At 40.0% G+C, this 26,578-nt stretch overlaps 1 protein-coding gene across 4 annotated transcripts in view; it reads right to left on the bottom strand.

Moving 5' to 3' along the window:
• Positions 1-26,578, bottom strand: part of AKAP6 (A-kinase anchoring protein 6) — a 346,755-nt gene that overhangs the window by 210,369 nt on the left and 109,808 nt on the right. For all 4 annotated transcript variants that reach the window (XM_042444832.1, XM_042444835.1, XM_042444833.1 and 1 more), the window contains exons 4-5: positions 19,210-21,024; positions 8,451-8,573 (exon numbers count right to left, since the gene is read on the bottom strand). In XM_042444832.1, coding sequence (XP_042300766.1) covers positions 8,451-8,573; positions 19,210-21,024 — 1,938 coding nt within the window. The remainder of the gene's footprint in view (positions 1-8,450; positions 8,574-19,209; positions 21,025-26,578) is intronic.

Here is a 26,578-nt window from a genome sequence, read left to right as displayed (position 1 = left end):
TCTGTTGTTAACTTTTAAAGCCCTGCATGGGCTGGCCCCTCTTTATTTATCTGAACTTCTTTCTCCTTACATTCCCATTAGTACCCTTCATTCTAGTAGTTGAGGTCTGCTGTCCCAGCCTAGGATCTCCACTGCCTCAACCCAGATTCATCCCTTCTCACTTGCTGCCCTTCACTCCTGGAACCTTCTTTTAGATTGTAAGCCTGAGGGCAGGGAACTGTCTAATTAAAAGATTGTCTGTACAGCGCTGTGTAAATTTACAGCACTTTATAAATAAAGGTTAATAATAATAATAATAATAATAATAATAATAATAATACTCTGCCCATTTTTTCTAGAAACTGGACCTCACAGTGTTTTCTGGCTCTAGACTGGCACATCTCTTTTGTTCTAATTCAGGATGTCTCTTTCTTCCTCTGGTCTCCTCAATTCACAAAGAAAGAGATCCCCTGCTTGTATTTTCCTTTTTTTCCTTTTTTTTTTGTTTTGTTTTTTGTTTTGTTTTGTTTTGTTTTTTTTTTTTTTTTGTTTGTTTTTTTGCATGTCATACTTCTGCAGACACATCACCATGTGCTGTAGATGCTTTGATGCACCTAGTTACTATTTCTGGCCTGCCCATATTTTCCAAATGTTTATGATCAGTCTGAATTTCTAATGTACACACATATGTGATTAAATTTCTCCAACCCAGGAAATAATGCATATAGCTTTTTAAAGAAACTGGAGCATAGACCTTTTCTGTTTCAGACAAGATTCTAAGTGCAAAGAGGAAAGAATAGGAGAGAATTAGTGCCTGACAGAAACTGCAAGCGAGTGTACCAGGAAGCTGTGGTTGAGCTTGGCAAATTTATAGGACTCCCTCTTCCCAACCTTGGATTTGCTTGCCCTTTGCTGAGCTTTTACAGCTGGTTCTGCTGGCAGACAGAAGTTCCTGAAGACACCACTCTCTAATCCTCCCGTTGCTGAAATTAAAGAAGATGTGGAAAGAACAACGCCTCTCCCATGAAAGGACTGTGGGCAGGCTGCAAGACTTTGCTGTATAGTCTAATCCTGTTATCAGAGACATGCTTTCCACACCTACCCAAAGTCTGTGAAACAATTGTTTCAAGGATGCTTTTCTTTGCTTCTTATCCTCTGTTTTTGGTTTGTGACATCTATTGCAACAGCCAGTATGCAGAACATACCTGCTGATCAGCTTCAGACCTCCATGTCCCTATCCTCCTCTATTGTAGAGTAGTCATTGTGAGGTATATTGATCACATAAAGCAGTTAAATTGATAAATCCTAGAAGCCTTCTAACTCTCTCAATATCTTGGGATCTTTGGTGCCCATGAAGGGTCCGGGAACAAAACCTCAGCAAATATCAAGGGCCCATTGTTAATGATTCCTAAAGCATATAAAGGCTAAACTCTCCTTAGAAACCAGAATAAACTCATCCTACTATACTTTGATCATATCATGAGATCACATGACTCATTATAAAAAAGAATAATAAATAATAATAAATCGTTTATTTCTAGCCCGCCTTTCCATGAGATCAAGAATAATGCCCAGCATTGTGGAAGGCAAAAGGGAAAAAAAGGAGAACCATATTACAAGTGGAGATAATCAAGGACTCCATGGCCCTGACTTAGCAAGATCTTAACACGGTTGTTAATAAGAGGGTGTCCTGGAGATCTCTCATTCATAGGGTTTCCATAAACCGAAGCTGGCTTGATAGCAACTAACAACATAACATACTTTTCAGACCATTTGATGTCATTAAATGATCCATATATGGTATCTCTGTGACAATGAGTCTGAGTTTCCCCCTGTTCAATTTGATTTTTTTTTTCTTTTGTACCTTTTCAGACATACTCTTTATTTGTGGTCAAGATCCTGGCTCGAGACTCATCTTCTCTTCTCAGGTATTGCCCTGATGCTTATCAACTCTTCTTCAATTTGCCTGTGCTGAGTCTGTGATATTTTTATCAGTGATATTCTTAGCTTGTAGTATTACCCAAAGAGCATAGTAAATATTATCAAATAACTGTATTCTTTACTTAGCTCAATATGCCAGAATTCATTTTTAACACCACAGAGTAAGAAATGTCATGTTCTTGAGAAATGCAGCAATATGTCTTCAATAGTTGTTAATTAATTAAGGCAAATGGTGTCATTTATGTGGCACAGCAATTTTGTGTGTAGTTCTATAACTTTCTTGCCCTCTTGAGATCCAATTCTAGTTTCATGTCATTATTCACAAGCAACAATTAAACCATAGTTTTCCAATTCCAACATCCAACAAAACTGTAGCTTAACACGACAGAATGGCCAAAGCTTTGAAAGGGGGAGCTGTCAAGTGAAGGAACATACCACTCATTTTGTTTAATAAACTGTGGTTCATCGGCCAAAAGTTGAGATGTCTGATGTATGAACTAGACAACTTGTAAGAGATATAAATATGAATTATATTAGTATTTTCAAAGATCATTATATCTTCATTTCAGTAAGGCCTTTGACAAGGTTTCCCATGACATACTTGCAAACAAACTTGTAAAATGTGGGCTAGACAAAGTAACTGTTAAATGGATCTGTAATTGGTTGACCGGCCGAACCCACTTCTCTCTTTTTCAGCCTGGAGAGAAGTGACCAGTGGGGTCCCACAGGGCTCTGTCCTGGGCCCAGTGTTATTCAACATCTTTATCAATGACCTGGATGACAGAATTGGGAGCATACTTATCAAATTTGCAGATGACACCAAATTAGGAGGAATAGCTAATACTCCAGAGGACAGGATCAACATTCAAAATGATCTGAATGAACAGACTAGAAAGCTGGGCCAAAGCTAACAAAATGAAATTCAACCAGAGAAATGTAAAGTACTGCACTTAGGGCAGAAAAATGAAATGCACAGATATAGGATGGGGGACACCTGGCTGAATGAAACTACATGTGAAAGGGATCTGGGAGTCCAAGTAGACCACAAGTTGAACATGAGTCAACAGTGCGATGCGGCAGCTAAAAAGGCCAATGCAATTTTAGGCTGCATCAATAACAGTATAGTGTCTAGATCAAGAGAAGTAATAGTGCCACTCTATTCTGCTCTGGTCAGGCCCCACCTGGAATATTGTGTCCACTTCTGGGCACCACAATTCAAAAAGGTCATTGAGAAACTGGAACGTGTCGTTCCAGAAGAGAAGGTTAAGAGGTGATATGATAGCCCTGTTTAAATATTTGAAGGGATGTCCAGAGAACAGGACTCGGAACAATGGATGCAAGCTACAGGAAAAGAGATTCCACCTCAACATTAGGAAGAACTTCCTGACAGTAAGGGCTGTTTGACAGTGGAACACACTCCCTCGGAGTGTAGTGGAGTCTCCTTCCTTGGAGGTCTTTAAGCAGAGGCTAGATGGCCATCTGCTGGGGATGACTTGATTTGGATTTCCTGCATGGCAGGGGGTTGGACTGGATGGCCCTTGCGGTCTCTTCCAACTCTATGATTCTATGATTCTAGGGCTAGAGTGAGATAGCAACTAATTTGATTATCAGTGGCATTTATAGGCTGCTGCTATTCATGTTTACTCGGAAGGAAATCCCAATAAATGAAAATAAAATGTACACATGACTGCATCCTTCTTATCATGCTAGTATTCTATTTTAAAATATAACCTAATAAGTATATTTATTACCACTCTTTATAACAATTATTTTTTCCATAGTTTTTCTTGTTACAATTTTTTTTTCTAAATGACAGTGATAAGGGCTATACTTTATCTGCCTCCCACTCCTTCTCCCAAAGTCCAGATGATAGCACTTTTTAAAATATAGTACTATCACAACTTTCATTTAGTCTCTGCTCCCACGTCTGATATGAAGAAACACAAAATGTGCTTGGAGACTATAGGAGACAGCAGACTTCAATTCCCTCTCTCTCACACAACACTGAACCACATTTGCCATTTTAATATCCACCCCCCCCCCCCCCCATTCAGAGAGATCTTTACATTTTGTTTTGCTTTTATGATCTTGAATGATTTGGTGTCATCCATAAACCTGGCTGCTTCTTTGCTCACCCATTCCTACATCATCAGTGAATGATTTTAAAAGGACAGGTCCCCATATAGAATCCTGAAAAGGCATATCCATCCATTTGTTCTTAAGCCGGTTCTTCAGATACCTCTCCCTTACGCACAACTGGTGCAGTTTTTGACTGGACACATAATGTGAATATATGAAAGAGGGCAGTGTCAGGTATCCTATTGGATTGCATATCTCAGTAATTATTGCTCGACTGTAAGTCTGTACATAGAATCTCAATGTTTATGACTAGTGAATTTTATTCAGTAGGGTCCTTGCCTTAGCAGAAACCTTTTCTGTTCTAACCATCCTTTCCCTCTATCAGCTACATTCTGTTGAGGAGGCTCTGTCAATGCTCAGAAGGAGCTTTTAGAGAGAACTAGAGAGCAGTATGCAAGCTGATGGGGATCCTGGGAACTGTAATCCACAGAAGTAACTTTTCCAATCTCTGTCCTGGATTGTGGGAATGGAGACAATGGCCAATTAGAAAAAGTCACAATTGAATACAGTACAGTACATGATTATTCCAAGACTGTCAATATTTCAAGTCTATTCATCTTACAAATATTTCGGTATAATGTACATTTACACAAATGCAGGCTCTATTGTGCTAGCTTATACAGTCTGCCTTATCTGGAATTCCAAAATCCAAAATATTCCAAAAACCAAAACATTTTTCATGGATGGCTGAGATAGTGCCACCTTTACTTTTTAAAATGGTTCAATATAAACACATTTTGTTTCATGCACAAAAATTATTGAAAATATTATATCAAATTACCTACAGGCTATGTGTATAAGCTGTACATGAAACATAAGTGAATTTTGTGTTTAAATTTGGGTCCAATCTCCAAGATAGGTTATCTCCAAGATATTTCATTATGTATGCCTAGCAAATATAGATATTCTGAAATCCAAAAAAAATCTGAAATCCAAAACACTTTAGTCACAAGCATTTTGGATAAGGGAGACACCATGTGTGTGTGTATGTATACATGTACACAACACACATGCACACACATGCACACACACCCGCACACACACACACACACACACAGAGAGATCTTATTGGAACCTCATGTCTTCTACTATGAATAGAGTGAGTGAAGGGGGAAGCTCATACATCCCGTCCCTTTGTTCAAAGAATAAAGTCCTACCGGGTATCACAAATGAACTTTTTCCACAGCAGGATGATTTCAGCCAAAGCTACATGTGAGGATGGGGTACCAGAACTCATTGTGCAAAGCTGTGGGATGTATCTCTCAGAATGAACTGCAGAAGCACCTGTCCTTTCCTCTGCTTGGTTAGTACCAAATGCAAATACTATATCAAGATAATTTTGACACTGCACTTAATGGGAACTTAATTTCATAGACTTCTGTATAAACACAGATTAGAATTACTGCTGCACCAATACCAAGTGAAAAGTTGACATTCCAATTAAAAAATATATAGATCACAATGCAATGACTATATCTTCCAATTACAAATGATCCTCTGCCTTTTGAAATAATTTATTATCCTATGCATGTCTACTCAGAAGTACAATTTGGGACTTATTCTATGATAAGTGTGTATAGGACTGCAGCCTCAATCATCCATGCTGAGAAAGGTAGATGATGGAAACTGAATTTACACTGAAAAGGAATAAAGTTGACAGATTTTTCCTAATGCACATGGTATTTCAAACTGCAAACTTGCATACTACCAAAATATGAAATGAAAATAATTATGGGTCTTTCCAACACCAAATTATACAGTTAATGCCACAATTCATCAACTGGCATTACAATGTAATCTGATGTCTACTTAGAAGTAAATTGTATTCCATTCCATATAACATCATGTAAACGTGCATAAGAGAAATACCCTATCACATACCAATTTTCTGTCTTTCTCCAGAAATTTAAATATCATTTCCTCTCATTTATCATTACAAAGTTTCAGGAACACAATAACCTAGTACTGTATGCATTCAGAAACAATTATGTGTGAATAAAGAAGTATGCAGATTCCATGAATTATGGTGTAGTGCAGTGATGTCCTATAGATGTTGGGCTGCAATTTCTTTCATCTATTCAGCAGTGGATGTGCTGGATATATTTTAGCGGAGTTGGTCCAATAACATCTAGAAGCTTATATGTCCCACATTTTCTGTCAGTCACGGGGCCCATGTCAAACAAAACAATCACAATTTTTTCAGTTTTGAAAATAGTGTTTCTTTGTTTCTTCTACTCATATTTAGAACTATTTCATAATTGGAACTTTTTTATTTCCACATTTTTCAGTGATTTGGCTTTATGTTTCAGTAGTAATCTATGTGCAATATAAATTTGGACCCAATGTATAGTGTGCCTCTGCTATCCATTGGGGTTTGGTTCCAGGACCCCCCATGGATACCAAAATCTGTGGCTGCTCAGAGCCCAATATATACAATGGTATAGAAAAAATGGGGTCCCTTATATAAAATGGCAAATTAAAGACTTGCTTTTGGGTTTGTTTTTTTCAGGGGAGAAAGGAGGGGATATTTTCAAAGTGAGGGCCATACAGAGGACCAATTGTATTGTACATGTACTGTGGAGATGAACTATTCACATATAAAGACATATCATATATACTTCTATATAAGTCAAAAAATGTATGCAAAAAAATCAACCCCAAAACCTGGGTTGATTTATACATGGGTGAGTGTAGTACTTCAGTTTCCTGCAGCACTGCTTCAGGCCCTTTGTAATGCCTGCTTTTAAAAAAAGGCAACATTGGTGGTTCTTTTGGGGCTTCCATGCCATGGTGGGGAGAACAGGGGAGGTATATGTATGTACCATATACAGTTGAATATAAGTCGACCTCATGTATAAGTCGAGGGCAGGTTTTGGGGCAAAAATTATTGCTTTTTATATGACCTGTAAGTCGAGGGTAAAACTTAGCAGCATGTGACAAAGGATGTAATGGATGAAGCAAAAGGAAAACAATGCTAAAGATCTTTACAAATTTTGACAGGCATAACATTTTGTGCTCCCCCTAAAGGCTGGATGGTTGAGATAGTAGAGGGGTTGATGCTTCCTTTTGATGCTCTGAGAAGATATTAAGCTTTCATCATGGCATGGTTCCTTTTTTGATAAGAGTTAAAATACAGTACTTCCATTGATCCATAGATAAGTCAAGCCAGGTTTTTTGGGCCGATTTTTTGACTAAAATTTCTAGACGTATACATGAGTATATACAGTATGTAGATTACTAGACCTAGAATTATACAGGACAGAATATGGCAGCTGGCTGAGGAAGCTGGACAATCCAACACCTGGTAATGTTGCACCATGGTGACTGACATGAAGTATCACTGTCACACCAAGTGGAAAAGACACTCAGGATGACTCAACAGGCATGATGCAAGAAGCTGATGCAAGTGGACAATTGGAGACACCTGTATGAGGAAATCATGCCATGGACAGTATGTATAAATATGTGTGACCTAAGGACAGTGTGGGTTATTATTAGTAAGTGTTGTGGACATGCCACCGTTACACAGCGCCTTATAGAAGGCACGCGTAACGATGACATCGCAGCTGCGCCACCTCCAAATGGTGCTGTGCAGCTGCAATGTAACCACGCCATCACTGGCGCTTTGTGCGCAACAAAAAGAAGCCACTTTTTGGAGCTCCTTTTTTGCTGCGCAGCAGTGCCACACAATTTGTATGCTGCTGCGCTCCTGCGCAGCAAAAACAGGTGCTGAGGAGGCACCTCTTTTGGGGGGTCTGTACCCCACCTGAGTATTTCTTTAGCACCTTGTCTTGGTTGCTGCTCAGTTGCTGCTCTCAAGGTGACTGGGTAAAAAGGAAGCAGCGACCGAGAATGGTTGTTTTGAATTTGCAGTAGAACAGTAGACCTAATATCAAGAAAGAATCATTGCAGGGGGCTAGGATTGTCTCCCAAGAGGAAAGAGGGCAATATCCTGAAAACATTTGGAGACCACTAGTGTACTTAATTCTTATGATTACAAGACCAGTCAAGCATTGCAGTAAAGCAGGCACAAAGATCCTACTTTGTAGCTGTGATGATAACTAATGTTTTAATAAATGTAGTGTGCCAAGAAACAATTGTTTCTCTTCTGACTACCGTCAATGGGCTGGAGTTTATGGATATATCCTTATTTAGTTGTTTCTCTTTCAAATTTTCCATTACTTTTTCCCCCAGTGGTCATAAAGTGTAGCTTTTTCATGATTTTTTTTTCTTTTCAAAACATAAGTTGAGTGAAATTTCAGTTGATGCCACTGGCAAGACTATGTCCTATCTTTCCTTGAAATGATCCACAGTGGAAATTAATTTACAACACAAAACTACAGACAGTCTCTTTTTCATTAGTGACTTGAAAGACAATAATTTTCCCTTACCAAGTGTGTTTCCAGGTAGAGTTTAAGGCTGTTTGTTTCTGCCTTGGGAGGAGTCCAGTTCTCAGTTGTTTCCATTGCCTCATTTAACCAGTGAATGAATTCATCCAGCTTGCTTACAAATCCCTTCCACCATGAAAGAAAAGAAGAAGAAAAGACCATAGCTGTTAATAAAAGTACAATCTAGAAGATAAATTTACTTGTTTTTGTTTGAAAGGGGTTGGAAGAAAAACATGACCCTTTCAAACTTGCACAAGTCATATGTTCCAGGAGAATCAGGAGGAATCCTCTCCCCCATGTGTTTCACACATTCTTTGGGGAATTAGTTATTAATTAAACAATTTTTGGTACTAAACGAGAGTGGATAAAATGTGACTGAAGGGCTGCCTGAATCCATTTTTTATGACCTAAAGGTTCCTCCACACCCATTACTCCAAATAGTTCAATGATATGTAACTGGTGTTCTGCTGTGAGTTTTTTGCCCCTGGCATGAGCCTCTTGCTCAGCAGACTCCATTATGTCTGGAAATTACACCTCCCACCCACCCATCAAAATGAAGCAACAAGATAACCCCAGAGGACAGGATCAACATTCAAAATGACCTGAAAGACTAGAAAGCTGGGCCAAAGCTAACAAAATGAAATTCAACATGGAGAAAGGTAAGGTACTGCACTTAGGGTGGAAAAATAAAATGCACCGATATAGGATGGGGTACACCTGGCTGAATGAGACAACATGTGAAAGGGATCTGGGAGTCCAAGTAGACCACAAGTTGAACATGAGTCAACAGTGCGATGCGGCAGCTAAAAAGGCCAATGCAATTTTAAGCTGCATCAATAAAAGTATAGTGTCTAGATCAAGAGAAGTAATAGTGCCACTCTATTCTGCTTTGGTCAGGCCCCACCTGGAATATTGTGTCCAGTTCTGGGCACCACAATTTTAAAAGGATGTTGAGAAACTGGAGCGTGTCCAAAGGAGGGCGACTAAAATAGTGAAAGGTCTGGAAACCTTGCCCTATGAGGAACGACTCAGGGAGCTGGGGATATTTAGCCTGGAGAAGAGAAGGTTAAGAGGTGATATGATAGCTCTGTTTAAATATTTGAAAGGATGTCATATTGAGGAGGGAGCAAGCTTGTTTTCTGCTGCTCCAGAGAACAGGACACGGAACAATGGATGCAAGCTACAGGAAAAGAGATTCCACCTCAACATTAGGAAGAACTTCCTGACAGTAAGGGCTGTTCGACAGTGGAACACACTCCCTCAAAGTATAGTGGAGTCTCCTTCCTTGGAGGTCTTTGAACAGAGGCTGGATGGCCATCTGTTGGGGATGCTTTGATTTGGATTTCCTGCATGGCAGGGGGGTTGAACTGGATGGCCCTTGTGGTCTCTTCCAACTCTATAATTCTATGATTCTATGATTCTATATCAATGTCCAGTTTTGATTTTTGGCCTTTTAGGGAAATGAGTGGTCTGGAGGGGTATGTATATATGTATGTATTTTATATTCCAACTTTCTTCTGACATAGGACTCAAGTCAGCTAACAAAAATGGAAACCAGTACAAGTTAAAAACAATGCAAGCCTTAAAGTATAGAAACCGAGTTTAAAAAACAAACTATTTTAAAAAGTTAAAAACATTGCACATTAAAATAAAAAAATGTATTTATACTAAGCTCTATACAAGCCTTAAAGCCTAAATTACACAGCATTTAAAGTTGAACCTTTGTCAGTTTGAGAAAGCTGGATAGCACAAAAATATTTTTATCAGGTTGTAAACAATTGAATGCAAAAACAAAACAAAACACTCTTCATGGAAGCACAAATGGTCTAAAATTTTCTTCCTGGTATGGAAATATCAGGGGACTCTATGAGTCTATAAAGCCAGTTTCAGAGGCCATATAAAGCCCATGAGATGCACTGAAGTAGCTGACCACTGAGCTGCAATTTGGCTCTAACAAAATGTAGCCCCAACTATCTCAGTGATTCTAAAATGCCACAGCTGTTTTTGTGCATGGCTCCTTCTCCCATTAGGAACAAAGCAAAATCTGCTTCTCAGTGCACATGGTCTCTAGAGAGATAGGAAAGGGGGTCTGCATATAATGAGAAGAAGGTGCCATTCATAAGAGAGAAATGTAAAACATGCTATTTGGTTAATATCTCCTAAAACAGTTCATAATAATAATAGAAGAAAGTGCTATTTGGAACTATATGCAACCTAATCAGCCAGTAAATCTGAAGTAATGGTTTGGGAACTATTCTCATTCTATAAATGTCATGTCTGCATTACTTTATTTAAACATTTTGTAACACCAGTACTTCTATATTTCATTCCCATGCTTATTTAAACAAATAAACTAACCTCAAAAGCCCATAATTAAAATCATACTCATAGGAAAGATTTAAATGAAGCATGGATGTGCACAAGCAACCATACACAACAATAATGTGAAAAAGCTGTGATAGATCATTTGTTGACTAAAATGAACATTCCCCTTGCACTATCAGCAGAGATTGTACTGCCACCATCTTGAGGGGATGTGGTTCAGGTAAAGATCATTAAAGAATGAAAGAAAATCTGGAAAAAGAAGCACAAAAGCAGAGAAATATTACAATGGCTATGCCCTGTTGGGTGGGGAGGGGGGGGTCTATTTTTAGTAGAAAGCAAAAACCACTATAATCCCACTCTTTTTCAGATGGTGTCTATAAAATGTTATGGAGACTGTTCAAAAGAAAACAACTGTAGGAATCAAAAATTATTTGGAATACTAAAATCCTGAAGCTGAAAACTATTACTAGAGAAGAAATAACTTTGTTCAGGTCTTAAATCCCATTGTCTAAGGGAACAGCACCATCTGCAGGCTTAACTATTTATTTCTTGGACAGCATTAGAAACATTCTTAGCATTCCTCTTGTCATGACAAAATCCCACCAGGCATCAATCCAAATCTTAGCTTGCTTTGGGCCAACATGCAGTAACAGCCAGGAACTGATGTGAATGACATGGGTGATATGTGACATCATTTGGAGCAATGGGTGTGATTTGTTGTAAATATTAATATCTTACCTCCACTGCTATTTAAGATGATTTATAATTCTAACATGAGGCCAGAGAGGGCAAAGTGATATTGGTGAGATGCAATTCCCAGCATTCCATAACATTGGCTAGGGCTGACAGGAGTTGCAGTCCAAAAGCAACTGGAGAGCTGCTGTTGCCCAGCCCTGGTTAATATTTTAGCTGAATAAGAGCATATCATGATTTTTTTTTCCGATGGTGAGACTAAGACTGCATCTGCATTGCAGAAATAATGCATTTTAACACTGCCTTAACTGCCATTGCCCAGTGCTATGGAATTCTGGGATTTCTAGCTTTGTGAGATATTTAGCCTTCTCTGTCAATGAGCTCTGGTTTACAACTACATATCCCAGAACTCCATAGCCTTGCGCCAGTGCTGTTTAAGCAGTGTCAAAATGCTTTATTACTTCAACGCAGATCTAAGATTGATCTCAAACTTCTAACTTTGGGCTAATTCTAAACTAAGAGTAGGAATCATGTGGCTGTCCAAATGTTTGTGAACTGCAATTCCCAGTACACAAAGCCTATTGGACTTGAATATCTGTGAGTTTCCACTTTCACAAAAGGGTCCGGAAGGGATTCTCCACAAAAACAGAAGTCTGACTGTACCTTTTTCTCTTATTCTGTTTTTTAGGTATCGCATCCCTAAATAATGCTATATAAATGAATAAATTACTGTGTTTTTACATAAAGTGCTGATTACAGAGTGACTCTTCCCTCTTACAGGAAGGATTTCTTTACTGTCCTGACACTTGACAAGCTGGTGTAATTCATTATTTCAGCTCTATTCAAAATCCCACATAACTGAGGCGCGTTACTGACCACTCAAAACGGGCGGTCTTGCGCCACTGCCAGTTGCAGCGCGGAGGAGCCCCAGCATCCAAACCGCACGGCTCCTCCCCGCTGCAAATAAGAAGCGCCAAAATGGTGCTTCTCTTTACGGCACAGTTATGGAACAGGCGTCGCCATTTTGTACAGACTTGGTCCGTATTAGGGTTAGGGGCATCTGTACTTTATGCCCGTCTGTAACAGGCCTGAGAAACTAAGATGGACTTTTGACCAGCCTCAGACCTCCCAGTCTGAGCCACTCCAGATTTCCATGGTCAGACAAGTAATTATCACCCCTCTGCAAATCCCTCAAATTCTGATCTCCTGCTTCCATACTTTCAGTTAGCTTTGTATGCTGTGTCTGTGTGAATTGTTTTCATATGTGTGTGCTTTTCTAAATAATCCTAAATCCAGTTTATGATCTTGTACTTACTGAACAGGATGTCAGCCTTTATTTCTAGCCTTTTAAAATAATATTTATTTTTTACACTGTTTTATATTGTTCAGGTTGTTATTGGTGTATGCGATCTTTAGATAGTTGTTATTATGTGCCTTCAGGTCATTTCTAACTTTTGGCAATCCTATCACAGGGTTTTTGTGGCAGAATTTGTACAGAAGGTTTGCCTTTGTCTTCCTCTGAGGCTGAGAGAGTGTGACTTGCCCAAGGACACCCAGTGAGTCTCCACAGCCAAGTGGGGATTTGAACCCTGGTCTCCAGAGATGTTGTTAAAAACTGAAACAACTACCCCACACTGATTCTCAATCTTTAGATAAGAGGACAAGATATTAATATTGTAATGAATAATTAATTAGTACCTCACCAGACTACAAATCTCAGGAATGCACTAGATACAGCCATGGCAGATAAATCTGAATGATAGCATTGTAACTGTGTAGTGTTAAAGGGTCCCTAGTTCCCAAGCCCTACCACCAAAATAAGTATGCTGTCCATATAGATAGGACAGCAGGTATATACATAGGATCCCACTCCGGGGGAAAAGTGGCCTATTAAAATCAATCAGTCAATAAATAAATAAATAAGAAGGGAGATAGAAAATCATCAGTGGGTGATAGGAGGGAAGATGCAGATCCCACTGAATTAGTAACAAATGTATTTGAATTGCCTTGAATTGAGTCACAGTATTTTCTACGTTTGAGAGGGAAATAGCTCAGGTATTTAAACCACTCTACTATCTGGGGACCCTCACTAGGAACAGGTGATATCACACATTCAAATTGGATTTCCCATGTGAAAACATAACTAGGTTAAACAAAGCTAAGTGTGAATGACTCTGAAAGGCTAAATATGGAATCCGAGCAGTATCTGACTAGAACTGTGATGATACTCTGAATCGGTGCAGAATCTTTCAGGCAAAATGAAATCCCTACCTTTTGGCACTACTTCATTTATTAATCTCAGCATATAGATAACACTAATAACTGAGAAGTCTTGGGGGTGGAGGTTGCTTCTCACTACCTGGGAACATTTTCTAGATCTTTCTATAAAAGATTGTTGCAGGAGCCTTGAAAGAAGGAAGCCTAATTCAGGACACAACTGAACCTCTCCCTAGAAGTGTCTAATTGCTCCACCAGTAATTAGTGTCACATAATAAGTTCACTGTCAACACAAAAAAAGACCTGGTGGGAAAATCAGGTTCCAGTGTATGATCAGATAAAAAGGTAGAAAGAAAGAGAAAGGAATGGATGAAAAAAGAGAAGGTGAGGAAAGAATCAGGAAGTATGAGGAATGGAAACACTACAGGATAGGAACAAAAGAAATGGAGAAAAAAGGAGCCACTACAGTGCAATGATTAGTACACTGGATGGATGGCTAACTCCCAGTCCTTACACTACCATAATGTTCATTGGGTGTCTTTGGCCAGCCTCTGAAGCTAATCTACTTCATAGGACTGTTGTGATGATACTATTGGAGGTGAAGTGCTAGGCACATTATCTTTAAATCTTTAGAAGAAGGGAGATATATGCATGTAAATAATAATATAAACATGCATATGGCAAAGCTAAGAAGGCATTACTAGAACTTAGTCACTAAGACAGCATCATAGAAATGTCTTTTCCATGGCTTCCCTCAGACTCCTCAACTCCACACCTAGGATGGCAAGGCTGCTCTCCTCTTTGCTGTCCTTTCAACAGGAGAAGACCTTACTATTCCAGCAGGTTTTTGGACTATTTTGCATGTAAAGAGCCTTTTGTTTATTGTACAGACAGCCTGCATATTACACAAGGGATCCATTCTGGGACCCATTGCATAATGCATAATTGCATAAAATCTGGAATCCTATTTCTCTTATCTGAAATGAAGTGTCCTTTCTAGGCATTACCTATGTCTGCCAGTGCAATTCTATGATATGCTTCCACTGGAGGGTGTCCATAGAAACATGCTGGACCTACAAATGCCTAGAGAAATTCTCCCTAGGAATTAATAAGTCCTCCAACATGACTCTATGGTCAACTTCTATACTATACCAATTCTAGACCATAGAATTACATGGAGGACCTAGAAAATGCCTAGAAAGAAAAAAAAATCTGACCCATGTAGGAACCCATGTTATATAAACTTGCCTAATACGCAGACTGCTTGTAGTTTTTAAAATTATTTTAAGCTGCTTTGTATCCAATTTTGGGAGAAAGTTACGTTAAATAAATACTTTATTCTATATTTTTAAAGTATTCTTTTAAATTGTTTCAATTCTATAGCCAGATTAATACTATTTTAATTTTAATTCATTGTATGGTTTTAGTTACATGTGAATTTTATTATTGTTGTATGCCGTTTGTCATTTCCAGCTTATGGTGATTTTACTGAAGGATTTTCTTGGCAAGATTTATTCAGAGAAGATTTGTCATTGCTGTCCTCTGAGGCTGAGAGAGTGACATTTGCCCAAGGTCATCAAGTGGATTTCCATGGCTGAGTTTCCCAGAGTCCAAATCCAACACTCAAAACACTATACCATACTGAATCTCATGTGTGATTTTACTTGCATTTTAAATCACATGTAATTTTACATTGCATGAAAAAGACGACTTGCTCTCTCGACCCTTGGCTGCTCATCCAGGGGGATGATGCCATTAGGTTATTATTAAAGAAAATAATCAATGCATCCTTTAGGGAAGGCTATCTTCCATCTTGCCTGAAGCAGGCAGTGGTTAAACCACTTCTAAAGAAGCCTTCCCTTGACCCTCTGGACAGAAATAACTATAGGCCTGTTTCACTGTTACCATTTTTGGGCAAGGTAATTGAGAGAGCAGTCGCCATTCAACTCCAAGCAATTTTGGATAAAACGGATTTTGTAGATCCATTTCAAACCGGTTTTAGGACAGGCTACGGAGTTGAGACGGCCTTAGTCGCCTAAGTTGATGATCTCAGTCTGGGCATCGACAGGGGAAGTGTGAACCTGCTGGTACTCTTAGACCTCTCAGCAGCCATGGTATCCTTCTGGAAGGCCTGAGAGAGCTGGGAATCGGAGGCTCTGCTTTGCAGTGGTTCCAATCCTACCTCTCGGGTAGATTCCAGATGGTGTCGCTTGGGGACAGTTATTCAGCCAAAAGGGAGCTCAGGTCGGGCATCCCTCAAGGCGCGATTCTGTCCCCAATGGTGTTCAACATTTACATGAAGCCGCTGGATGAGATCATCAGGAGACATAGGGCAGGGTGTTATCAGTATGCTGATGACACCCAAATATATTTCTCTATGTCTCAGACTGCTGCAGTGAGTAAGGAAGGCATCTCTCCTCTGAATGCCTGTCTTGATCTGGTAATGGACTGGATGAGGGAAAACAAACTCAAATTGAATCCAGGTAAGATGGAGGTACTAGTAATAGGGACTTCCGATCCGGGAATGGAGTTATGCCAGCCAGTTCTGGATGGGGTCACACTTCCCCTGAAGAACTATGTTCACAGTTTGGGGGTGCTCCTGGACTCGTTTCTCCATCTGATGGCTCAGGTGGATGCAACGGTCAGGAGCACTTGCTTTCAGCTTCGACTGATATGCCAACTGCGCCCCTTCCTGGAGCGGGAAGACCTGGTAACCTCTCAGCTCGACTTTTGTAATGCGCTCTACATGGGGATACCTCTGTGTCAAGTTTGGAAACTTCAACTGGTACAGAATATGGCAGCCAGGCTGATTAATGGCACAACTAGATTTGCCCACATTACACCAGTTTTAAAATCCCTTCACTGGCTGCCTGTTAGTTTCCGGTCAAGATACAAAGTGTTGGTTTTAATCTTTAAAAACCTACATGGCTTGGATCCTGACTTCTTGCGGGAACACCTTCTCCCATATCATCCTCCCTGCACTCTTCATTCTGCTGGGAAAAATCTGCTTCAACCACAGAGGACTAGCCTTTCAGCAGTGACCCAGTGTTCCTTTTCAGCAGTTGCTCCTAGACTCGGGAATGACTTGCCAGACAAGATCCATCAGATTACCACCTTGGAAACCTTTAAGAAGGCTATTAAAATGGATCTCTTCCGGCAGGCCTTTCCAGACTAGGTCCACCTCTATTTACCTGCCTCCCTCCCTTTTCTCCATCCCCTTTTCCATCCTATCTGGACCCTGCTATAAATTAGTTATAAATCTTCAATTGATTTTTAACTGTTATTTTATACTATTGTTTTAATGTCTTTCTGCTTTAATCTCTTTTTAGTATTACTATGTTTTTATACTGGGTGGGAGGGATAGCGGTTTTTAGAATTTTTAACTGTATCTCATTTTATTGTTGTAATCTGCTTGGATTACAAGTGATTAAGTGGAATAATAATAATAATAATAATAATAATAATAATAATAATTATTATTATTATTATTATTATTATTTGCTTTTTAAAAATCTGATAGCCACCTTAGTCTGATAGTCTCAGTCTTAGGGGAAAGGCAGGATATAAATAAAATGATCAATAGATTCATTAATTGAATTAGCTATGATTAAAATTTGAGCAGTGTGGCTCAGAATTAAAAATGAAGGAGCTAAAACTACTTCTGAATCTAACTGTTTCTGGAGTATGTCTTTACTGTAAAATCTTAATGGCTGCTGCTGTGTACATGTTTCCCTAGTGTAAAGAGGCATTCCATTATTTCAACTAGTGCTCTTCCATCAGCATTGAAATTAGTGCTATACTGTGCTAATTTTTTTTAACTGCAGCAATAGAGAGCATTTCTTTGAGCAATATGTACTTCTGGCCAATTTTTTAGAAACAGATTTTGAAAAGACCTGCATTAGCACCAGTAAGCCTCAAGAGGGTGCCACATCGCCATGTCTGGGGGACAGTAAATGCAGTAGCAGAGTGGATGGAAAAGACAACAAAGCCAAATCAAACAACAGGTCAAACATGTTCATTGGCTTTGGGTCAGCAACATACAATTTTCCCCCTGTGAATTTCATAAGCTTTAGACAAACACAAGTTGGGATCTGTATGAGATGCAGTTGTGGATAAGTCCTACAATTTTCACAACTGATAAACAATGTTAATGAAATTGCACCATTTACAAGCCACTTATTGTGGCAGAATACTCCCACATCATAAATATTTTAACCTAAGCCTTTCATGTGTAAATAAAATCAATTGTTCTGCGTCCTATGATGCAAACTATAGTGCCTGGTGTTTGGGGATTGTGAAGAATAGAAGGATCCAAAATGGTCACACAGAAGCACAGCTGCTTTCTTAGACATGTGGAAAGAGAAATACTGTTGGTCTAGTCCACGGATGGGCAACTGCAGCAGATCTAGGGGGTCAGTTTTCTGCCTATGGATCCATTGGGGGGCTACATGAACTCTCAAAAAAATAAAATAAGAGCAAAGCAAAATGGGAAGTGACCAGAAGTCCAATTCTGATTTTGAAAAACTGATTTATTTATTTTATTTTTTTAAAGTTAAATAGCCACCTTGGTCCAGGAAGTTTGAAGGGATGAAGAGCAACAAAAACAGCCTTAGGGACCACAAATAGCATTTTGCCCAACTTTGCTTGAATTAGAATGGCACTGTTTCTTCTATGGATGGTACAGGTATGAGAACTTTCTAGACTGTCATTCTTCTCACAGAGGACAAATCTAGGGCAACAACATGGTGCTGTCTTGCCACTGCCAATGGTGTGTATTTTGAGGTTGAAAATTTGTTTGCCATTTGCACTGGCTATGCTGTCAGTTGGGGCTGGGAGAAAATTTTGACTGTCTGACTGGCAAGCCTAGGGTTTTTGTCTTATTAATAACACTAGCTACGTGGTACATTTCCATACTATAAATTTAGTGCTTTCTCCATCACAAGTGACTTACATTTGAGCTACAATGCTCCCACTCGTGGGAATCCCCTTCAAGGAGCCTTGGGAGTAAGGAGCTAATATACCACTTCACTTTTACCTGGCACAGTAGCACCATTCCCATTGTGTTAGTGATGTGGAGCTAAGTAGCCAAATATGGGCTGTAACAGTGACAGAGGACATGCTTTAAAAGCAAAAAAACCTCTGCCTAGAATTTCAGACAGTACAGTAGTTGCCAGTCTTAACAATACTGGCTTCACATGGTTTAAAGCAGCTTCCTTTCTTCCACCATGACAGATATATTTACATATATATTATATTTTGACTGATATTTTATACATCTTACCCTAAAATGCATATTCCACAATAAAAGGCACATTATAACACACATTGCATCATAAGATGCTTATTAAATTTTATCTTAATTTTTGCCACAACACCCCATGACGTAATGCAGAAATGGAACAGGAGAGCCACTGACTGAAAACAGCTTGATTCTTCAATCCCTACCTGTCACCAACCTTGACCTCTTGCTGCAAACACAATATAAATGAATTGGTAGAGATGTAAGTATAGTCACTTTCTTCCTTACCTCCATTTTTTCCCATATAATTTCATAATTATCCTGGTGCTGTATATCTTGAAGTAGCTGCTGAATTAATTTTGATTTATTAGTAGTACATATTTCATTTTTATCAGAGGACTGAGTTACTGATGGTTTTCCTGGTCTGGTTTCTAGGTATTTTTTAATGCTAGATGCAGATGTGCAAAGTTCTTCATCTGAAAGAATGTCACTAAGAGGTCCAGATTCAATGCTGTCTCCTATTGAGGATATTATGTCACTTGAAGAGCTTGGTGAAACTCTACCCAATCGTTTGTGCTTCTTCTTGATCTGATATGTTGGGTAAAGCTCAGAATCTGAGTTCATTTCTGAGAGTTCCCAGTCATCAATGTTTTGAATAGTTTCTCCTTGAGGCTTCTGAGGAAGCAATTTTGTCAGATTTTCTAATTTTAAAGCTAATACTTCAGTCTGTTTGAGGTGCGACGGAAGTGCTAAGTATTCATCAGAACCATACCATGCTTCAGCAGCTTTGCCATCTATATTGACAGAACTTGGTGAAGATGAGTGGGTCTTTTCACACTCATTTCTTGGGAGAACTGGGGATGAAGACACTGCAGACTCTGAGGCAGCTGAAGAGCCACTAACCTGGCTATGGACGGGTGAAGCAGAATCTCTTTCAGAGTAGCATTGGCCATTCAGTTCCTGCTTTTTGCAAGGATCAGAAGATGTGGAGGTGGAGTCACTTTCTGTTCCTTCTATGGACTGCAAGCTACCAAAAGGAATTCCATTCCGCAAAGCAGTGAGTCCTTTTATATTCATCTGCTTTGTAGAAGTAGCATCTGATACAATTCCAGATATCCTGCATGATGCCACCTCCTCAGGAATGTCATGTGATTTCTTGCTCCTCAGTTTCTCTCTTCTCATACTATCGGTAGACTTACCTAGACCCATGGAATTTTCCTTCAAGTGATTCTGAATTGTGTATTTGAGATTCTGGTCACTTATGTTGTGTAAACAATCACACGACTGACTAATGGCAGAGGGACATTTGTTGTAAGCTGTTTGTAAAGCCAGGCAAAGTTTTGATCTGTCTGGAGGATCTAACAGTGAGGGTGTGCTCCTACTTATCTCTGTCTTAAACATCAGTGATATCTGATTTTTTATATCATTGACCATCATGTCTGTTTTAAATATATCATCTTTGAGAAACAAACCTCTCTTGGGCAATGTGGGTTGTGTGGGAGAATCCTCATTATAATCAAAGCAATCTCTTATTGATCTCTTGGGAGTTGTGTTTTCACCATGAAGACAATGTTTGCCTCTTCCTCCACTGGAGGGCAAAGGACTGAGTTCCTGTTTCACTAATTCAATGACAGCGTTGCCATCAGATGATTCAACAGACCCCTCCACACAAAAGGTTTTACAAAGAGGCAAGTTCCCAGAAATATGAGAGATTGAAAGTTCAGTGGAGATTACAGCTGGAGATATTTTGCAACACTGTTCTTTTTCCTGGTGGCTTGTTGCCAGGGGTAAATGGATTTCTTTCCCATTAATGCTTTCATTACATTTGGAAGCAATTGAATCTGTTGCTACTGCCAGTAATCCCACACTTCTGATAAGCTCTGGAAAGTCTTTTTCCATTTCACTGCAGCTCCAAGACTCAAATGGTTTCACTTTTGCTTGACTGGAGGTCATGTCACCAAGAGCACCAAGCAAGTCCTCACTGGGACTGTAGTCTGACAGTTCAAATGCAGTAATTCCACAATCTAGGGACAAGTAATTTTGAGAGCATTTGATAGTTAGCTGTCCAGAGTCATCCACTTCTGTTAAAGAGTCAAGACGATCCTGCAATGAAACATAAATAGGAAAGGCTTTTGTTATTATTTTGAGAATGACATCTATCATTTCTATACACTGAAGATTGATTCCATGTATTTTTAAGCTCATCATAGTAAACATGATGCAAAATGCAAAACCAGGAACAGTTTTCTGCTATTTAAACTTCATCCAGCATTCAGAGACATTAACCTTTTCACGGGTGTGGAATAACCTGCATAAGACTATTTGAGATCAATGTGCTCATAACTAGGCAAGCTTTACAATTAAAGAATGAGATTATGATGCTGATCATGATTGAGGACCTCCACTGTTACAATGGAACTTTCCTGCCTTCATGTCTGTGTCCCTCTATGGTTCAGAAAAGCCACTCCTGATGGTTTGGAGTCTCTCTGGAAAGAATAAAATTTGGGCAGCAGACAGTAGCAAGAAGGGTATTCAACTGAAATTATACAGCTAGACTCCAAAATATCTGAAGGACTGTTCTTCCATATGAGTCTACCTATATTTTGAGATCTCCAGAGATGGCTGCCTTGTAGGAGATTATTGCATGCCATATCCGCACTGTGATAGACACGGGTTGCAACTGTCACAAGTGGATTTTATCACACTGCCTTGTGATAAAGCCCGGGCTTCTCCAGCAATGAAGAATGGAAAATAAATAAATAAATGAATGAATGAATAAATAAATAAATTTATTGTGGTTTATTATACCCCGCCCTTCAGCCCTAAAGGCTATCAGAGCAGCTTACAATTATTATTTTTAATTAGATAGTTCCTGTCATGGCCAGCCAAGAGCAGGTCTCGGAGAACGAGGAGGAGGATGTGGCTACTCCAGTGCAGGGGGAAATGGAGGCTACATCAGGTCCTAATCCTGCCCTGCCAGATCCCAACCCTGACCTCCCAGCCACAGAGGAGGAAGCTCAGCCAGGTCCTAGCACTGGAGGGATTCCTCCTGAGGCTCAGCAACCTAGTGGTGACTCTGGGGAAGAGCCAAGCCTGGAAGTGCCTTCCTTTAAGCAACGCAGGGCTGAGAGTGCTTGTGTGTGTCGGTCCAGGAGAATTGCTGAGAGACAATTGGCAAACAAGCCTCAGCTAGCACTGAGAAGAGAGTCTCCTACTTAACCACCTGGGAGACGCTAACTTGGTGCCAGAGTTTATTGCAGTTTACTTCTGGGTGATTACTGTCAGCACTGGCTTTTTGCTCACTTGAACCCCTATTTGCCTTGGACCCTTGACTTCAGAATGGACTGGACTTTTGCTATCTTCTGGCTGCCCTGACCCTGGACCGAACTGACTTCTGTGGACTCTGGAATCCTGACCTTGGCTTTGTTGTTGGTGTGCTTCTTGTGGACTATCCAAAAGGTCTGTAGACTGCCTTTTAGATCCTTTCTTGCTACAACGCCCTTATCAGCATTTGTTTGGATTTGTGCTGGCCGTAGTCCAGGACAGTTCCCTGCCCTCAGGTTTACAATCTAAAAATGCATGACACAAGAGGAGAAGGGAATGATGGTGGGGAAGGGGATCAGGTCCAGCAGTTCTTCTTTCCCTCTCAGGCCTGGACTGGAGGGAAGGCTCTGCTTCTTAAGAATAGGCCCAATGGCATTGGGCCTGTCTTTTCACTCCTTCCCAGGCCAGATGGAGTTGCCATGGAGGGAGGGCTCTTCTTCTTAAGAATGTTCTTAAAAAGCTAGCAGAGAAGCCTGGATTGGATATAGGCTGCCTACTGCCCGGGTATGGGGCAATGCAATAAAATCTGTTGATGACAGTTACAACCTACATCTATCCCAGTACGGATGTGGCATGCGATAATCTTCACAGAGATTATCTTCACAAAGATTATCTCCACAGAGATTAGGACCACTTTGAATCAGACAACCACACAGTGAAGATTTTCACACCGGCACTTACCATGGGTTAAGCGCTGAGAAAGTGCCAGTAAAACATCCCTAAAGTGTGAGGGTGTGAAAGCCAGTCACACTTCTGAAACATCAGTGAAGAGTCCCTTTGCCTCTATGTCTTTAAATCATTCATGGAGCAGTGATTTCCTATTAACGGGAACTTTGAGTTAATAGGAAATGGCTGCTTGCGAACGATTCAAGAATGGTAGAGGTGAGGGGATGCTTCACTGTCGTTTCAGAAGCACAACCAGCTTTCACATCCTTGCACTTCAGGGACATTTTACCGGCGCTTTACCAGCACTTAACCCATGGTAGGTGATGGTGTGAAAATTTTCAGTGTTCTACTAAAGGAATTAAAAGACACAAAGAAATGGGATGGCCTTCATACTAAGGAAAGATGTGCCAAAAGCAATCAGAGAATACAATGCAAAATCAGACTGAATCATTTCAGTCAGGCTCCATGGTAAACCTATGAATATCACCAGGCGAGGCAATCACACAATTGTACATTAGGGATGATCTAGCCATGTTTTACGGAAAGTAAGCCTCCATGTGATAATCTCCATGTATGAAAGTCTATTTTGACCATGCTGCTCTAGAGTTACTCCCCAGCAAACTATTTCTTGAGAACTTGAGTGTTCATACAAGGAAAGCTGCATACCATACAAAACTAGATCTCAACAGGTGAAAGGTGGGTGTAGAAAGGAAATGGAGGAATCAAAGGAAGTGAACGGGCCCACATATGTCTCTTGATCTCAGTTTCAGAGCCTCCTACTCTCTTCAGGTCAAGTTCAGCAGAGATTCAGCAAGATTATATTTTCATAATCTTTATCAACTCTGCAGTATCATTACAAGTAGGCTTGTTTAACACTTCTAGTTGGGTTGGAGAGAGAGAGAGAGAGAGACTGAAAAACAAAAAGAGTAGTTCAGCAAAATTGTCCAGTTATACAGCGGGCCCTTCCCTTACCCAGAGGATCCGTTTTGGATTCCTCCTCCCCATTTAAGGGGAAATCCATGTATGTTCGCACCCCATTGCAAATAAGCACCATTTCTTTGATTGTCACACAGCTTCAGCGTAAGCTCAAAGCCGCGTATAGTGTGACCACGTATGGCACTGACACACTATATTATCAGCAATTTTACTTATGCTATAAGGAGCCCGCTGGTACAGTGGTTAAATGTCTGTACTGCAGCCACTCATTTACAAATCACAAGGTTGTGAATTCATTACCAGCCAGGGGCTCAGGCATCCTTCCAAGGTCACTAACATGAGTACCCAGCTTGTTGGGGGCAATTAGCTTACACATTGTAAACCAGTTAAGGAGTGCTTAAGTTCACTGATAAGCGGTATAGAACTGTACTTCCTTGCTATTGCTATAGATATACAGTGCACCTTTTTTTATATGGGGATCCGTTCCGGACCCCCCCCCCCCGGCGTAAAAAAAACTGCGTATGCTCGAGCCCCATTGAAAGTAATGGGGTTCGTGCATGGTGCAGTGGTGCCCCCCATTAAGTTTAATGGAACGCACCACCCCTTGCGCCCCCCACACTCCCACGGGCTCCCTCACAGCTTTCAGCATATGCTGAAAGCCACATATAGTGCGCCCGCATATGACGCGGGTGCACTGTACTCTTTGTTGGGCTGGCTTGTGTGAACCATAGAACAATAAAGAAACTTCACGAACTATAAATTGATGCTTGTATTCTATGTCCTGCTTTGTAGCACTAGGCTTTTGACTGCTATGAGTTTAAAGTGAAAGATCTAAAAATGAGTCTCACCTTTCAAAGTTTTACTTGGAAAGTGGATTTTAGCATTCAAATTCAGGAATTTGAACAAGGTGCTTGTTGTCCAAGCACTTGATCTTATCAAATCACAACATTCTCCTGGATATCCTGCATACTAAATAAAATCCAAATCCCTTACTGCAAGCTTAGGTAGCATCAGTTAACCCTACCCACTTTTCATCCTTATACATTCAGCTGAATTGGGAACAGAAGAGGGAGGAATTTTATTCAGTAATAATTAATTCTATGATTAAGACTTCAAAAGCCATTAGGTGATACCCAAAGGATTCTTAAGGTATCTTACAAGGTATCTTTTAGGGATAAAATGTAACCAAGAGTAAAACTATGAGGAGGCTACCAAGAACCATGGACATAATTCCCCACAGCATCATGTAGTCCCTACCGGATTCTGTCAGAATCAGAACAGAAGCAAGTTGTTAGCACCACATTAAAAAAAGAGTTTATCATATTGCCTTTGCTCCCACATTAGACACTGAATGTAACTTTATGAAGGCAGATCTTATTGCATATCCCTGTTGCCGGGCAGTATGCAACGGGTATGCAAAAGGGCTTCTCTGGGCTTCTCCCACATCTTTTCAAGAGCGGGATTTTCCTACTCTTGAAAAGCTGAGGCAGAAGCCCAGGTTGCATACAGTGTGTGTACTGCCCAGCGACTGAGAAATGCAATAAGATCTGCCTTCTTAAAGTTACATCCCACATCTATCGTCTGAGCAAAGGCAATGCAATGAACTCCAAGGCTTCACAACTTTTCAGTGCCATCCATATACAGTGCAAGAAAATCTCACATTGGCCTACAGGTGATACATTTTCATGGGCTGGGTAACAGGGCAACAGTATTTTAAATCTGAGGCCCATGTGTGTGGAGTTCTTGTACAACTGTGTGCTTTTCTTACGCCTCCATGTTGCAGTCATCATGCCTAAACTGGTCACGGGATTACAAATTTCATGGAGTATTTCTAAACTGCTTTTGATCTGGAACCTCTATGGCATAGAGACCAAAGCTTTTTATATTGGTTGTTGGGTTTTTTAATTGTTTATTTTTTAAATTGTGTAATATTGTGTTTAGAGTGTGTATATTATACATGCATTTTAAGATAAGACACCTAGATTTTTTATTATAATCAAGTGATTTAAAATATTGCAATTAGGGAGTAGGGTTCCCAGGTTTTAGAGCATGGCTCTAATTCTTTGGTTCTTAGAGTAAGGGGGAAGAATCTCAGTGAAGAGTACTGTCTTCAGAGAAAGGGGGAGAGAAAAAGAGAGAGAGAGAGAGAGCTCCCTGCAGCTATTTTAAAATATGTTGTTCAAAGCATTGCTCAGAAAACTTTCTATGGTGGATTACCACCATGGCTGCATACGCACTGCATAAATAATCCAGTTTGACACCACTTCAATAAATAAAAATAAAACTTATTTTTATCCTGTTTTTCTGTGACGAGACAATCAAAGCGGCTCGCAACATATTAAAATATCCACATTCACAGCATGTCCCAAATCCCCCCCCCTTAAAACAGGATTAAACATGTTACAATTAAAATATCTGTTAAAAACAAAATAAAAAATATAACGAGGACAGAGCGGTGGGCTAATATATGATGTGGGGGGCAGTCATTCTGTGGCCAGGCACTTTTATTCAGGAAAGGCCTGCCAGAAGAGATCCATCTTGACAGCCTTTTTAAAGCTAGCCTGAAGAAGAAGAGCCCTCCCTCCAGTCCATCTGCCTTGGTCCAGGCCTCAGAGGGAGAGAATAACCACTGGAACTCATCCCCTTTCCCACCACCATTCCCTTCTCCTTTTGTGTCGTGCCTTTTAGATTGTAAGCCTAAGGGCAGGGAAACGTCCAATTAAAAATAATA

Source organism: Sceloporus undulatus, chromosome 1 (assembly GCF_019175285.1).
Source record: "Sceloporus undulatus isolate JIND9_A2432 ecotype Alabama chromosome 1, SceUnd_v1.1, whole genome shotgun sequence".
In the NCBI taxonomy this organism is placed as follows: Eukaryota; Metazoa; Chordata; class Lepidosauria; order Squamata; family Phrynosomatidae; genus Sceloporus; species Sceloporus undulatus.
Note: the sequence above shows the minus strand (reverse complement) of the source record. Positions and strands in the feature narration are given on the sequence as shown.